At 43.4% G+C, this 15933-nt stretch overlaps 1 protein-coding gene across 1 annotated transcript in view; it reads right to left on the bottom strand.

Moving 5' to 3' along the window:
- Positions 1–15243, bottom strand: part of LOC120779436 (LIM domain-containing protein A) — a 699457-nt gene extending 684214 nt beyond the window's left edge. Inside the window, exon 1 of the mRNA XM_040111673.1 lies at positions 14725–15243. Coding sequence (XP_039967607.1) covers positions 14725–15241 — 517 coding nt within the window. The 5' untranslated portion in view covers positions 15242–15243. The remainder of the gene's footprint in view (positions 1–14724) is intronic.
- Positions 15244–15933: the final 690 nt, after the last annotated feature.

Below are 15933 nucleotides of genomic sequence, written 5' to 3'. Positions count from 1 at the left end.
CGCAACTGATACCGGATACGGATAGCTTTTGCGATAAATTGGATCGTTTGTTTGAGTACGAATCCTAGCCTTAACACTAGTGTTAAATGGTAGTGCTCTATTCGGGTCAGCTAATGCATTTTTGTTTCTATTAATCATATCGTGAAATGTAGATTTATTCTGAAATGGAACAGAGCCTTCTTCTATTGTAATATGATTGCTTTGGTTGCATGAGAGATGCTTTAGTTTCTCTACACCGTTACGGTAAGACAAGTATCCATTCTCAGCATCAACATTTGCCTCAATTTCTCTAAGGAAATCGTATCCAATGATACCGTCAAACTTACCTAAGTCAGGAAGTAAGTAAAACGTTGAGGTATGACCGAGAGCATTCATTAGGCATTTTTTATTTATTAAATTCGACCCAGTGATAGACTTTAACTTGAACGGCTTATCGATACTTTTGATGCCGTGCAGAAACGAAAATTTTTTAACATACATAGTTCCTAGAAGTTCCGGTGTCAATTAAAAGACGTAGCTCCCGACTGCTTTTGGTAGTTTTAGTTATAAACGGCAGGAGCGACTTAAGTTTAAAAAATTAATTTCCTCGACTTGTTGTGTATCGACATCAACGTGATTATCGTTATTGGTATTACCATCAAAGCAATAACTTTCAGCATAATTTCTTAAACTGTCACCTTGAAAATTATTTTCATTATACCCTTCCCAATCTTCTTGATCGAATATTACTTTTTCAGGCATGAAGTTAACTTTTTGCATTTTGTTTAGGGGTGTGTGATTTGGGAAGGATTGTTCGCGTGATCGCTTAAATACCGGAGGATGAACTGTAATATGCTGCTGCGGCGGAGCATTTCGTATTAACTGATGTTGTTGAACATAATTTTTATTTTTCTGATAATGGGGATTATAATGATTCTGAGGAGAGGAGCGTTTATGGTAATAAGAGGTGTTGTTGTCGATTTCCATTTCTGTAGGTTTAATGTTGGCGTTTTGAAAATTTCGTGTACTGGGATGAGTATTCCGATGAATCGGTTGAAAATGAGGCGTTACCTTTATTGAGTTACCTGCGGCAAAAGCGCTAGCAAAGTCATGGCGCATGTGACTTACTTCGAGCTCTTGAGCTAATGCGAGCGCGGATGGCAGATCCTTTGGCCTTGCCGAAAATATAATGTCGCACATTGGACGACGAAGCCCTGATATGAACACCCGCAAAGCGTTTTCTCTCGCTCGATCGTTAAGAGCTGAAATAATTTCCCTATTACCACTATGGGCCATTATTTGTTTATTAATTATAAGAGTTAATTGCTTGTCGACTCAGTCATAGTAGTCAGAAATTGACAACCTATCTTGCCTTAACACGCTAAGTTCGTTCTCTAGAACGTACAATGGTCTTTTATCGGAGTACGATTTATCTAACCTTGCAATAATTGCTTGAAAGTTAAGAACTGTATTGAACGATGAAAGAGTAGAGTTAGCAGATTCCGTAATCTTGTTTCGAAATATGCCCATTGCAATATAGTATTTTTCCGAACCCTCTTTATAATAATTCATTGCAAACTGCGCAGCGGTGCGCCATGCCGGATATGATGAAGAATCGCCGTTAAATCCTGGAAGCGACTTAATTAAGTCCAAGCTAGCATTATCTTGTACAACTAAGGGGTTGATGGATACCGGAGCATAAGTCTGAACAGTGGGAGGCGCTAATCGATTCGATTGTAAGGTTAATTTGTCAAGCTGGTCGGAAAATGCTTCCCTAGTCCGCTCAGAAATCGTGCTTAATCGTAGTTTGTAGCAAATATCACGAGATATTAATTTATAAGACGCAAGCTTATTTTGAAAAGTGGAGAAAAAGTAATTTATTTAAAACGATATATGAGCAATGAAAGAGACCCTTTTACCGAGACAAATTGGGGATTTTAATTTTTTATGCAAAATGGGTCATCAAGCGAGAATCTTAAGCAAAATCTTTATTGCTTAAGTTAAATAAATTTTATTATTATTCGCACTTTTCACAAGTTTTAATCATACAAAATTTTTGGCTTTCCGATCAGAAAATAAACGTGTTGGAAGAAAATATTTAATAAGAATAAATTTTAAACACGTGCTCGATTATCCCTTTAAATGAAAAAATTAAGTTTGTAACTAAAAAAATATTTTTTCCTTTAGTTATTTAAAACAAATTTATTTTATGCTACCTTATAAGTAAATTACTCTTTTTTTAACAAATTTTTTCAGAGCTTTATTAACTTTTTTATTGAACACAGTACGACCACTTTTATTGATCTTAAATTAGTACATACATACAAAATTTAATTATTTTTTCTTTTTTAAATTTATTTGAGATTCCAGTCTTTAGTGGAAGTAGTCCTTTTCCTGCAGGATAAGTGTCCTTCTTTTATGTCCATGGATATTATAATCCACTTGTAAGGATATTATAAGAAGCCTTGCGTTGGGCGCCAGTTAGTTTTTTTGTTCACTGTACCTTTCATTATTTTATAACTTTTTCCTCTACTGCGATGTTGCTCGCTTGGTTACAGTTTTTTAAGTGCTCTACTATAGTTAGACTTTAATTAAAGTGACCTGCTCCATAGGCTTATAGCTGAGTTTGACTTGTTGTTTGTTGCTGTAATGCTGGATCATCGCAATTTGTGAGTTTTGGCGGGAAAACCGAGCTATGTGGGTGTCGTTGTTGGTTGCAGTGCTGGCCAATGAGCGAACGCCACGCACATACTGCACATATAGAGTATTTTGGCAAAGCTTGAGTGCAAGAATTGGATCAACTCAAATTATAGGACTATGATTGGTGTTATATTTTGTTAACCCTCTGTTGACCAACAGTTGCACTTTTGATACCTTAACTTACATTACTATCTTATAAAATAACCTGTGCCAACTTTTGTGAAGATACATTGTCAAATGTGAAAGTTTTCCATATAAGATTCCGATCGTTCAGTTTGCATGGCAGCTATATGTTTTAGTGGTCCGATATCGCCAGTTCCGACAAATGAGCAGCTTCTTGAACAGGAAATGACGTTTACAAAATTTCAAAACGATATCTTAAACACTGAGGGACTAGTTCGTATATATACAGACAGACAGACGGACAGACAGACAAACAGACAATTCCCACGACAGTCGGTTCTACGTACCGGAATTGACTCGGATTTTATCCGACCAAGGGCTGTTTTTTCGGCGATCTAACCCCGTTTGGATCGGTGAGTGTTAATTTGTGTTTGTCATCATTGGAGCATCGCCTTGCAGCAGGGTTGTTCCGTATCATCCTGACTCGTGCTGGCATCGAGTCCAACCCGGGCCCGGAGGAATTTTTCTGCTGCGTATGCGCAAAAAGGCTCCATCCAATCTCCACCTCGGTCAGGTGTAATTCTTGCAATGGATGGAGCCATCTTAAGACCTGCTCAGGCCTTAAGACTCACAGGGAGTGGACCACGAGTTACGCACCTACGCAATACTGCGACACCTGCACATTGGTCACGCGCTGCGCCGCCGCTCAGCCCGAGTGGCCAACAGAGGACCTCCACGGTCACCAGGAGCTCAAACAGGCAACCAGTTGCGTTTGAACAGCCGAGGCGAACGCACGTGTACGCGGAGAATTACGAAGTAGCAAAACAAAAACAATATCGATTGTGTGTGTATTGACCATACAAATCTTAGTGACATAAGTGCTGTGACAAAAGCGTCTGTGTGTAACAATAGTTACAAAAGCACAAGTGACCTTGACAATAGTGTGCGCATTAAGGGCAGGGACGGTTCTAAAGTGTATGTGTGTGTGCTAACGCAGGTAGAATTTTGTGAAAAGACACAAAGAAAAATTCTAGGAAACATACATTTCCCAAGAAAAAAGGGATTAAGTGCAGTGTGGGTGTTACCCAAATATTGTGAAACAGTGTGCGTGTTACCCCAGATATTGCGCAAACAATAGACGCAGTGAAGTTTTGGATTTTCCCAAAAAGTGCAGATCGGGATTATTTAAATTAATGCCAAAGTGCGTTTTGGGTATTTCCCAAAAAGAGAAGAACACGAACGTGCGTTTCGCTGCAATGTCTGCAGCACGCAAACAAGGAGCAGAGTTCCTCGAGGGGGAGGACGATGACTCTGGGCCTGAGCCAATGGTGGTCCGTGTGGAGTCATCCGACGATGAGGGAAGGAGGATGCCTTACCGCGTAACAGGGTAGCCCGCTTACGCCCATCATCGGGGAAATCCTGTGAAAGCGATGGTGGGAAGGAATCCAAAAAAGGAGAAAAGAAGAAAGCTCAGCGAAAGAGTGACGCTACAAAAGATGGTGAGAAGGACAGCGGGGAGACGACCGACAGCGGTAGGAAGGAGAATGCTAAGGAGGTAAACGAAGGAAAAAATTAGGTAATTTTAGAGCCAAATTCCGCTTGCGGAAATAATTACTTTACTGGGGACCAAAATAAGGGTTCTATTTTAAGGGGCAAGGGTTCTGTTATGGGGGATGACGCTTTCAGCCACATTGCAGCAGTCCAAACTTTGACCGCTGAGTTTTGCGCAATGTTGTTTGGGGCTAAGCAGCTCGAGCCAGATACTATGAAGGGGTTCATGCATGTTTCCACGAAATATGAATCACTGTTAATGACAGTGATGCGGAGAATGCCTACCTTCGCGGGCAAGTGGATGCACTGCACAAGATTAAAACTGCAGTTGGTCAATCGACCAGTAGTATGGAGGCTCCTGTAGCTTCGGCGCCTGCTCCACCGGCACCAGTGCTGGAGGCAATAGCGCCAAGGGTGCCAAGACCAACGGAGACTTGGTGCTTAGTCGTAAGGAGCAAGGGTCCTGCCACCTCATCCAAGGAGGTGGCCAAGAAGGTGCAGAAGGAAGTGGGTCCTTCTCTCGGCGTGCGCGTGCACGCATTAAAGCAGATTAAGGGTGGTGGTGTGATCAACCGGACCCCCTCCATCAAGGAGAGGGACATGGCGGCCAAAAACACCAAATTTGAGGAGGTCGTTCTTAGCGTGACCGTCAACAAAAAGATGGGCAGGGTAGTTGTGCAGGGTGTGCACACCGAGTTTAAGCTTGAAGAGTTCATGGAGGAACTCTTCGAGAAGAACGTAAAGGAGAAAAATCCTGAGGCAGAAAAAACCGGCGTCAGGGTTGTGAGCAAGCCCTGGGCGGTTAAGGCTGATGGTAGGACGAATGTCGTCCTGGAAGAAGATTACAAAGTAATGTCATCCCTTTTGGAGAAAGGAAGAATCTATGTGAAGTGGTTCTCCTACCGCGTGCGTGCCGATAGCCCAGTTGCCGGTTGTTTCCGGAATGCCGGTGTATGGGCTTCGACCACCGGGTGGCGGATTGTCGGGCCAAGTCCGATGTCTGCCGGAGGTGTGGCCAAGAGGGTCACAAAGCCGCACGTTGCAACAATGCCCCGCATTGTCGCAACTGCCACTTCAAGGGAAAGCCGGCTGGACATCTTATGATGTCCGCTGCTTGCCCAGTATACTGCAGCATAGTGGAGCGCGCACTTGCTAGGCACTAATGGTCGCGCTGTTTCAGCTCAATTGCCAAGGGTCATTTGCCGTTATGTGCGAATTGGCGTTGCCTTACTCCAGGAGCTCTACGCCACTAATGGTGTGGTTAGGGGTCTGCCTGGCAGTTTTATGATATTCACAGATCTTGGGGCTAACGCCGCAATAGTTGTAAACAATCCGAACTATGATTGCGTAGTTCTGGATTCTTCACAGCTGGGAGTTAGCGTCTCTATAGAAGGGGAGTTCGGTAGACTGGTCGTCGCTAGTTTCTACTGCAAATTCAGCGAACCCCTAGATCCTTACCTGGGATACATGGATAGGCTACTACTACTTGCGAGTAGGAGTCCAATTATCCTTGGGCTAGATGCGAATGCCTCGTCTTCGATGTGGTTTAGTAAGGTATCCCGGCATTCGGCCGGATACCAAAGCCACAGTCGAGGCGAAGCACTCAGCGAATGGGTGGTGGCTAATAACCTCCATATAGTAAATGAGCCCAGCGAATTCTATACATTCGATGGGCCAGGAGGTGTTAGTGATATTGATGTTACCCTCATCAATCAGGCAGCTAGCAGAGCGTTTGACGTCAGGTGGGAAATAAAGGGAGGGTGGGGTCTAAGTGATCATAATTTGATTCAAATTATGGTTACTGCCAGATCTCCTCCAACGGAGCAAGTAAGTCCATTGCGGCGCTGGCGTACCTCTGGTGTCGACTGGAGCCAATATGGACTCTCTGTTAGGGAAGCGGTATTTGAAATACCGCTTAGTGAATTTAAGGAGTTGGGGGTTGATGATCAAATCGCTCAGCTAACTGCATTAGTTTGGGGTGTGAATGATAGGTTGCTGCGGAAAAGCGAAAGCTACCGCGGAAAACAACTTAAATGGTGGACGCAAGAGCTAACCGTAAAGAGGAGGACTGTCAGGCGTTTGAGATGAAAGTTTCAACGTGCAAGACGGTCCAATTCTGATAGGTTACCCCAGATTCGGCATGATCTTAGTACGTACTGAGATGAGAGAGTACAAAGACATGCTTATACGAATCAAAGAAGAAGATTGGCGATCTATAAGATCTGAAGGGGTCGTAGAAATAATGATATAGCTTCTCTTCGTGTTGGTGACACTTTGTTATCAACATGGATTGAGTGTGCAAAGGCTCTCCTTAGTGGGTTTTTTCCCAGGTCGGAAGCACAAGCACCTCTATCATAAGAGGTACCTGTCCCTCCTTTAGATGATGGGGAATTGGGGTATGCTTTCGGCCTGGTTAGATCTAAACGGTCTCCAGGCCTTGATGGTTTGAACGGAGAGATCTGTAAGAGCTTGTGGAAGTTCATTCCAGAATACCTGAAGGCTATCTACGATAAGTGCGTCTGGGAGGGATATTTTCCACGTGAGTGGAAAAAAACCAGGGTTGTCCCTCTCCTGAAGTCCCCTGATAGGATCAGGAGCAATCTTCGCTCCTATCGGAGCATCAGTCTCCTTCCAGTACTTGGAAAAGTGCTGGAAAGAGTAATGGTGGAACTTCTTCAGGAGCAAACGAGCGGTATTTGGTCGGGTAGACAATACGGCTTCAGAAGAGGACGCAGCGTAGAGGACTCATGATGGACTCCCTGCTGACACAGCTGGAGCCACTCTGTGGATGACCTTCTTATTTTAGTAGGAGGTCGTTCACGTAGTGAAATAGAACGGGTGAATAGTCAATTTCTTGCAATTGTCCACAATTGGGGCGTTGGTGTGGGTATAGACATATCGATGGATAAAACGGTGACAATGCTGCTGAAAGGTAGGTTGTCGCCGGTACGTCCACCTATCGTCCGGGTAAATGGGGTCAGCATCAGGTATGTGACGCAAGTCAAATATCTATGGCTGACCATGAGTGAGAGAATGAGTTTCACTCCACATTTAGCAATTGTGAAGGAGCGACTGCAGGGAACTGTGGGCAAAGTACGGCGCATTTTGAGGAGTGATTGGGGTCTCGGACGTCGTGCTGTTCGCACCATACATCGGGGTTTGTTTATGGCCTGTGCCACTTACGGCGCCGCTGTATGGTGGGAAACAGCCACGACAGTCTAGGGGCGTCAAAAGCTTCTCTCAATACAGCGTTTTATAATGCTTGCTTGCTTGCCTGTTTTTCGCACCGTCTCAACGGAAGCAATGCAGGTGCTGTTAGGAGCTCCCCCGCTTGATCTGATTGTCATACAGAGAGCTGTTGCTTTCAGGTTAAGGAGGGGTTTGAGTGTGTCATTGTTCCAGAATGATTGGATTTCTGACAATGATGCAGAGAGGGAGGGATATCTAGGAAGCAAGAGGCTCCTAGATGAAATAGTTAGGAATAAGTGGCAAGACCGTTGGAAGAATAGCAGCAACGGTTGAGTGACTTACAAATACATCCAGGATGCCAGGTTTGTGGAAGGAAACCCCCGACTTCAGATTTTGTCTGAGCTCGGGCTTCCTACTCACGGGACATGGGCCTCTGAATGCGTTCTTGCATAGGAGGAACCTATCGGAAACACCCGAATGTGCGTGCGGAGTACGCAATGAGGATTGGGTACATGTCATTGCAGAATGCGCAATGTACTCAGGCATCAGGAGCTTTAGGAGATTAGGTATCAGATATGTAAATGGACAGCTAGATGTGAGCAGTGTGATCTCCACTAGCTGGAATGCCGAACTTTTAGGGACGTTTGAAAGGTTTGCGCGTGAAATATTTAGGCGGCGAAGACAGTTGAGCGAAACGTTAGGATAGGTTAGGTAAGGGGGATTGCGGGTGCATGGGATGGGAGGATGGGGTCTGACCCCTGGTCACCAGTCCAGAGCAGTATGGAAGCTCAACTGGTAGTAGTTGCGGCTACGAAGTCTGACCGGAGACTTAATTCTGGTACCACGGGGAGCAGGAGCCCTTGAAGTTCGCTCCAACCTGCTCATGCGGTATGGCCCCTTGGGGAGTATCGTGGTGGTTGTGGTTTATACACAAATCGCGGGAAGAGTGTTTTGATCACTCAATGTGGAGTTGCATTGCAACCGGGTGCCGGACCCAAAGTACGGCAGAGGTTTTAGATGGGCCTCGAACCCTACCAAGGTGGTTAGTGTGTCCATTCCACACTGCCAATTGGTACTGGAAATGCCTTTCATTTTCAGGGCGCTGATCAACGCATTGATTTGATCCGTGTACGTTTGAGTACCGTGGAGTTAGGCTGTCGTCAGCAGGTTCCCACGTTAAACACACCGGACGTTACCCCCCCAACCTTCGTCCCGCTTCAATCCTCGTGCGAGAACCAATCAGCAACTCTTGGTTCCTCGCACAGTCTGTTTCTTGTGTCAGACCGTCATACGTCGAAACGTGACATCAGTTAAGTGCAATTCCTGAACTGGCTGGTGTCATTTCCCGGCGTGTTCCAGCCTGCCCACCACACGTGAGTGGAGTGAATCGTGCGTTGCCCCATGCTGCAGGAGTCTGCCCCGCAACACACAACAGTGGCGTCGCCAACCAACACCCCAGCGCGACAACCGCCCCTGCGGGTTCTGCAGTTGCAACAAGTACCACCTACACGTCACTCCCTCACCCCCGGGATCACCCACGGACACCCGCGACAAACCCGTGTACTTCAATTCAACTGCAACCGACTCCAGAGTAAGATCGAGGAGATAGTTGCACTTATGAATCGGGAACGCGTATCGATAGCTGCGGTCCAAGAAACCAAACTAGACAGCCGCTCAGATCTTCTGAGTTGTGCAGGTTTCAACGTAATACGTAAAGATCGCGAGCGCGATAATGGTGGTGCCCTAACCTTCACATTGCACAACACCGTGCAGTATCGTCTAATCGATGAGGACATCGACCGCAGGGATACTACCCTGGAATGTCAGGGTATAGCTATCCGGTCAGGCGATGTCGAGCTCGAAATATTCAATATATTCATCCCCCAGCTACATGTTGCCCTACAGGATATCACCCGAATATAGGTGCGCTACTTCGTAGTGAAAACCGTTTGATACTCGGCGACTTTAACGCGCACCAGAGGGATGGAGCTGGCGGAACAGATTGACGATTCGACATTCTGCACAATGAATGACGAAGCCCCCACCAGAGTTATGGGCACCTGTAAAAGCTCACCCGATATTACCATTGCGGTGGTCTGATAAATAGCAGAACCTGGCGACCTATGCTAATTCTCGCATCAGACCATCTGCCCATCATTATCTCGATCGAGGAACCTTCCGATTTCGTTTCTGTACCTTCATTAACTTTAACAAAGCTAACTGGGTCGGCTTCACAGAATTTACTGAGAGCACCTTTAACGCTCTACCCATTCCTACGGACGTATGCGTTGGCGAACGTCGTTTTCGCAGGGTAATCGTAGCATCTACCGCTCGCTTCATCCCGGCTGGAAAAATAGCGGAAATCCGCCCCAATTTCCCAGCCGAAGCAGCCGTTTTAGCTAATGAGCGCGATACCTTACGCCATGCCGATCCCGGGGATCCCCGAATAAGGGATCTCAATTTGGAGATTCGGCGTATGGTAAATCAACATAAGCGGACAAAATGGATAGAGCACCTGAAGTCCTGCAACCTCTCCACCGGTGTGAGTAAGCTTTGGGCTACTGTCAAAGCTTTGTCTAACCCGAAGAGACACGACGACCGAGTTGCGGTTCAATTCAATGGTCATGCCTCTTCGGACCCAAAGAAGTGCGCGAGCTACTTTAGCCGGCATGTTACACTGCACCCTTCGGTAGACAAAGCCAAGAGATGTGTTAACCGACGGCTGTGCAAAATGCCAAACGACTGCGCGCCACTTACTTTCACCGATGAGGAGGTTCAGGGTGTCATCAACAAAGCAAAATCTTCCAAATCCATTGGCCCTGATGGAATCAACAAGCTAATGCTAAAGCATCTAGGCTCGACGGGAGTAGGCTATCTCACCAAGGTCCTCAATCTGTCGCTGACCAGTCTTCAAATACCCGATGTGTGGAAAGTCGAAAGAGTGGTCCCACCACTGAAACCTGGGAAACCCGCCAACAAAGGAAAATCTTATCGGCCAATAACTCTCCTCTCCCCAGTAGTGAAGACACTTGAAGGCTTGCTACTCCCGACCTTCACTCACCACCTGAGCCTAGCCAGCCACCAGCATGGATTCCGAAAAGTGCACAGCACCACCACAGCACTTAGCGTCATAAACGCTCAGAGAGTTCGTGACCCCAACTAGAAGCCACCTTGCGAGAGAACGGTCCTCGTAGCGTTAGACTTGTCAAAAGCTTTTGACACAGTCAAACACACAACGCTATTGCAGCAACTACCTGAACGGTCGTCAATCATCCGTACTATTTCAAAGTGAAACATCTAAGCCGAGAAGAGTTCCGCAGGGTGGTGTCCTCTCGCCGCTACTGTTTAATTTTTACGTCTCGAAACTCCCGCAGCCACCAGAGGGGGTTTCCATAACCTCGTACGCAGATGATTGTACTATATTGACGTCGGGCAATGGAAACGATGGCATGTGTTCGAAGGTAAACAACTACCTCTCAGACCTTTCTCGTTTCCTCACTGCACGGAACCTCACCCTTTCCCCCACCAAATCCACAGCGACCATTTTTACGAACTGGACGAAGGAGTATAGACTTGAGCTTAATATTGAAGTCGATGGCGTGAAAATTCCGACTGTATTTAATCCTAAGATTTTAGGTGTAACTTTCGATAGTCTACACTCCTTCACTCCCCATACAACCGCGATTATTGCCAAGCCACAGAGCAGCACATGGGGCAGCACATGGGGAAAAGACAAAGAAACGTTGTTGGCAACATACAAGGCAATCGGCCGGCCGGTCCTCAACTACGCAACACCTATATGGTCGCCTGGATGCAGTGGTACGCAGATGAGGAAACTCCAGACCTGCCAGAATACTGCACTCCGGACCACGACGGGATGCCTGTTGATGTCTCCTATCGAACACCTACACAGAGAGACACTTATGCTCCCGGTTAAGGAGCATAATGAACTCCTCTCCAAACAGTTCCTGCTGGGATGTTTTCGCAGAAATCATCGTTGCAGCCATCTGCTAGGAGCGGAAGCGCCTCCTAGGAGCATCAAAAGGTCCTTCCTAGACTACGTCGACGACGTCGTACAGTACGCCGACCGGACTTCGGACGCAACTGACTTTCGAAAGGTACTGACCGCCATTCACAGTGGAGCCATTAACACCTTCGCCGACTCCCTTCCCGTGAATGGCGTTCTTGGAGTCAAACCACCACTCATCGCAGACGAAGAGCTCAAGTTGCCGCGAAAAACGCGAGTGTCCCTAGCGCAGCTTCGTTCTGAATATTGTAGCAGGTTAAACTCCTACCTATTCAGAATCGACCCAGACATACCCAACGTATGTATGTTCTGCATGCAACGAGTCTCCGCATGACTCTGACCACCTCTTTGCATGCCCTACAAACCCAACTCATCTAACACCCCTTTCCCTTTGGTCCGACCCCGTCGAAACAGCACGTTTCCTGAGCCTCCCGTTAGATGACGTCGATGACAACAAAGATAACCCTTACCATCCTAACGGGTACTGATAAACCGTTAAAACAACAACAACAGACAGACAGTCATGACTAAATCGACTCAGCTCAATATACTGATCAATTATACAGTGATGAACAAAAGTATTGGCACAGCGAGATACCTTGACTTTGGCACTGTTTTTTACCACTTATAAAATAAGTTTTGTATACCAAATAAAAATGCTTAGTAGTTATAACAAAAAAAAAGTGCTAATTTTAGCGAAACAAAAGTATTGGCACACTCCATAAAAATACAAAAAAAAACAATAACAAAGTAGTAAACTATACATAAAATTAATATTTTGTGGCCAAGCCCTTTTGCTTGATGACTGCTTCCAGCCGGTTTGGCATTGATGAAACCAATTTTTGTGTCGTTTCGGCGCCAATATTCCGCCATTCCTCCATTAGTGCCACCTTCAACTCAGCTTTTGTTGATATTGCTCGCTTCTTCCCACAAATGTTCTATTGGGTTAAGATCCGGCGATTGAGGGGGATGCGGTAATGTATGTTTTATGTGATGTACCAGCCACATGCGTACATCATAAGCCGTATGCTTCGGGTCATTATCGTGTTGAAATGTGAATGACTCTGGCAAGTTCAATTTTTCGGCACTTATTTTTACATTTCTCTTCAGAATTTCCATATAATATTTCTTGGCCATAATGCCGTCTATGAATTCTAGCTCACCGACACCTGCAGCGGACATACAACCCCAGACAATTACCCCTCCACCGCCATGTTTTACAGTAGCAGCAAGGTTTTTTTTTTGCAATTCGGTGTTAGGCTTTCTCCACACAGTTTGGCGACCATCAGATTGAAATATATTGAACTTACTCTCATCTGAGAAGAGTACACTGTCCCAGAAGTCCGAGAACTGTACAGTCGAGAACTGTAATTAGCTTCATGCAGTGTTCTCCGGACCGTTATTGGATGAATATCTTTTCCCATCTCTTCTTTAACTTCCGCAGCGATTTGTGTGGATGATATTCTGGGGTTCTTTTTTACCTTCCTGACTATTTGACCACGCTCGCGATCACTTAAAGCCTTGGGCCTGCCTGTTCGTTTTTCGCTTTGTAAAGATGCAGTTCCTCTAAAACGTTGAATAACACTCCGTATGGTATATCGGCTTCTGTCCATCATTTCACCAATCTCAGCGTACGATTTACCCTGATTATGCAAATATAATATTATTTTCCGTTGAGATTCGTTGGTTTCACATTTTTTGCTGCCCATTTTAATAAAATTGAAGCAAATTTAACTATAAAATAAACGCACACTGAGTTTTGTAGTTTGATTCTTTACAGCAACACATTTGCTTACGTATAATTAACGGTACTTTAAAAAAGAGTTGCCATAATTAATAAAAATCAAACTAAGTTGCCTGATTTTATAGGGTGTGCCAATACTTTTGTTTCGCTAAAATTAGCGTTTTTTTTCTTTTTTTAACTACTGTTAAGTAAATACAAGAGATAATTAAATGAATTAAAGGAAATATAATTGATAATTACTCGTCCTAACTAAGCATTTTTATTTGGTATACAAAACTTATTTTATAAGTGGTAAAAAACAGTGCCAAAGTCAAGGTATCTTGCTGTGCCAATACTTTCGTTCATCACTGTATATATACTTTATAGGGTCTCCGACGCTTCCTACTGGGTGTTACAAACTTCGTGACAAATTTAATATACCCTGTTCAGGGTATAATAATAAAAACAAACTTACATCTATAGAAAGTTGGTTTAGTTACACCATTTACAACTCAAGAACGGCTGAACGGCTTGGCTGAAAATTGGTGGGGAGGTAGCTTAGAACCAGGGTAAGGACATAGGATACCTTTTATCTTTTTATATTAGAATCCAATACAACTCATAAATACAAAAATTATATTTTAAATCATGCATATTTGTTCAAAATTCATGTTTGTAGCAATCATTTGAAAATATGCGTATTCTACCTAAAAAAATAATACAACTGCTAAGTATGTGGAATAGAAGAAAGGAACTGCAACCAAATACACAGTGAAATAGATTATAACGGCCACAGTAATCAGTCGTTGAGAATGTATTGTACCACGTGAATCCCAAAAGACTGATGTCATAACCTTTCCAGCCGCCTTTTTCGTCTTACCACGCCTGAAAACCGGTTCATCATGTGCAGTCCACTAGAATGACTGTCGATTGGACTCCAGTGGGAAATGATGGAGCTATGTTTCTATCGTCGACGCAAAAATTCGGCTTTATTCCGATTAGAGAGCACTTAAACACTTCTCAGAACCAGTTATTCGTTGTTTTTCTCGGATTATGAACTTGTGAGGTGCCTACTTTGCTCATTTCGCCTATTTCCAGCTTAGCAAACGGTGGATTTCCCTAAGAAAAAATTCAACAGTATTTTCCCTAAAAAAGCAATGTTTTATTAACACACGAAATGCTTTATGATCAATTTTTTTGTAAACTAACACAAGTTGCTTCAAAAAATGCTATAAATAACTCATTAACAATAGTAATAACCCAACTAATCGAAATCATATACATAGATGGTAGTAGTAGTATTATCTATGTTCCAGCCACAGTGAGGTGTGGACGGGTCCTTTAGTAGTAAATAAAATATTTTGTTCCGAAATTTAGCACATTCTTTTCATATTACTAAAATAGATAAATATTTCAACTTATTCATACATACCTTTTTTTGTTTCTTCACAAAATAATTTAGAAGACATCTTACTTCGCATATGAATTATGTCATCATTATCTTGGGTTTTGATAAGATTTGCATCAGGTTTTTGATTAAAATACTTTCTAGGGTTTGTTTGTCTTAAATCATTTAGAACACTTTCAGTATCACTCGGTGATTCAGATACGTTTGCATCAACTGCTGTTGAATCAACGTGCGATGAAAATATATGAGGTTTCGAATAAATTATGTTAGATATGCAATCTTCAGTTTCCTGCGTATATGACGAAGATTTTGCAAAATTTATAGCCTCTGATATAAGTTTTTCGCGTGGATTCTGTTGTGACAAACAAATTGCCTTCTTTTCTAACTGTCGTTTGTGATGAGTCAAAGCCGCTAATTGTTGATCTAATACAGCAGGAATGTCTAAAGTAGCGCTAGGTGAAGATTTATGCAAAGCATTAGATGTACTGTCCATTTGTTTTGAATAGTGCGCTTTACAGACTTGATCAGTAACACACCTCATTGACACCTAAAATATAGAGAAAATCAGTGGTATACAAAAGACTTTTTATGTATATACTATGTACACACAATACGATAAAAATACATTTCATTCAATTGCTGTACAAAAAGATCCCTTCTGAAAGGTTTCATACACAAGGTTCGAAAGTTAAATCAACATGATTCAGTGGGAACATTTCTCTCTTCCGGTAGTTGACACAGAGCACATTGAAAAGTACGGATATAAGGTACCACTATAAATATAGCAAGACACGCTTTCATGGGAATCGGTATCAAAATGAGCAATGACACCGTTTACTTTTTGGAGGATTCATCAAAACCTTCAAATGCTACTTCTTTATCAAATTTTGACTTTCCGGTTGACGTTATATCTCATATACTGTTCTATATATAAAAATTCAACATATGTAAGCAATTTTTTCGAACAAGTTTTCATTTCACAATGTGGGTCAAATAGGTTAAGACTCTCATTATTCAAATATCTTTAAACATGCTTATCAATAATAATGATGAGAAAGTACAAAACGTACTTAACATACATAAATATGTATATACACAAACTATTTTATGAGTTTAAGTATTTACAAGCAATACGCTTATATTCAACAGTCATAAATAAAAAAAAGTAAGGAAAGGCTCACTATTATGAGTAAAACACGCTCTCTTCTTTTCATTAGGATAACTCACATATTG

The sequence above is a fragment of the Bactrocera tryoni genome, unplaced genomic scaffold, assembly GCF_016617805.1.
Source record: "Bactrocera tryoni isolate S06 unplaced genomic scaffold, CSIRO_BtryS06_freeze2 scaffold_11, whole genome shotgun sequence".
NCBI lineage: Eukaryota > Metazoa > Arthropoda > Insecta > Diptera > Tephritidae > Bactrocera > Bactrocera tryoni.
The sequence above is the reverse complement of the archived record's forward strand: the minus strand, read 5'-3'. Positions and strand labels throughout refer to the sequence as shown.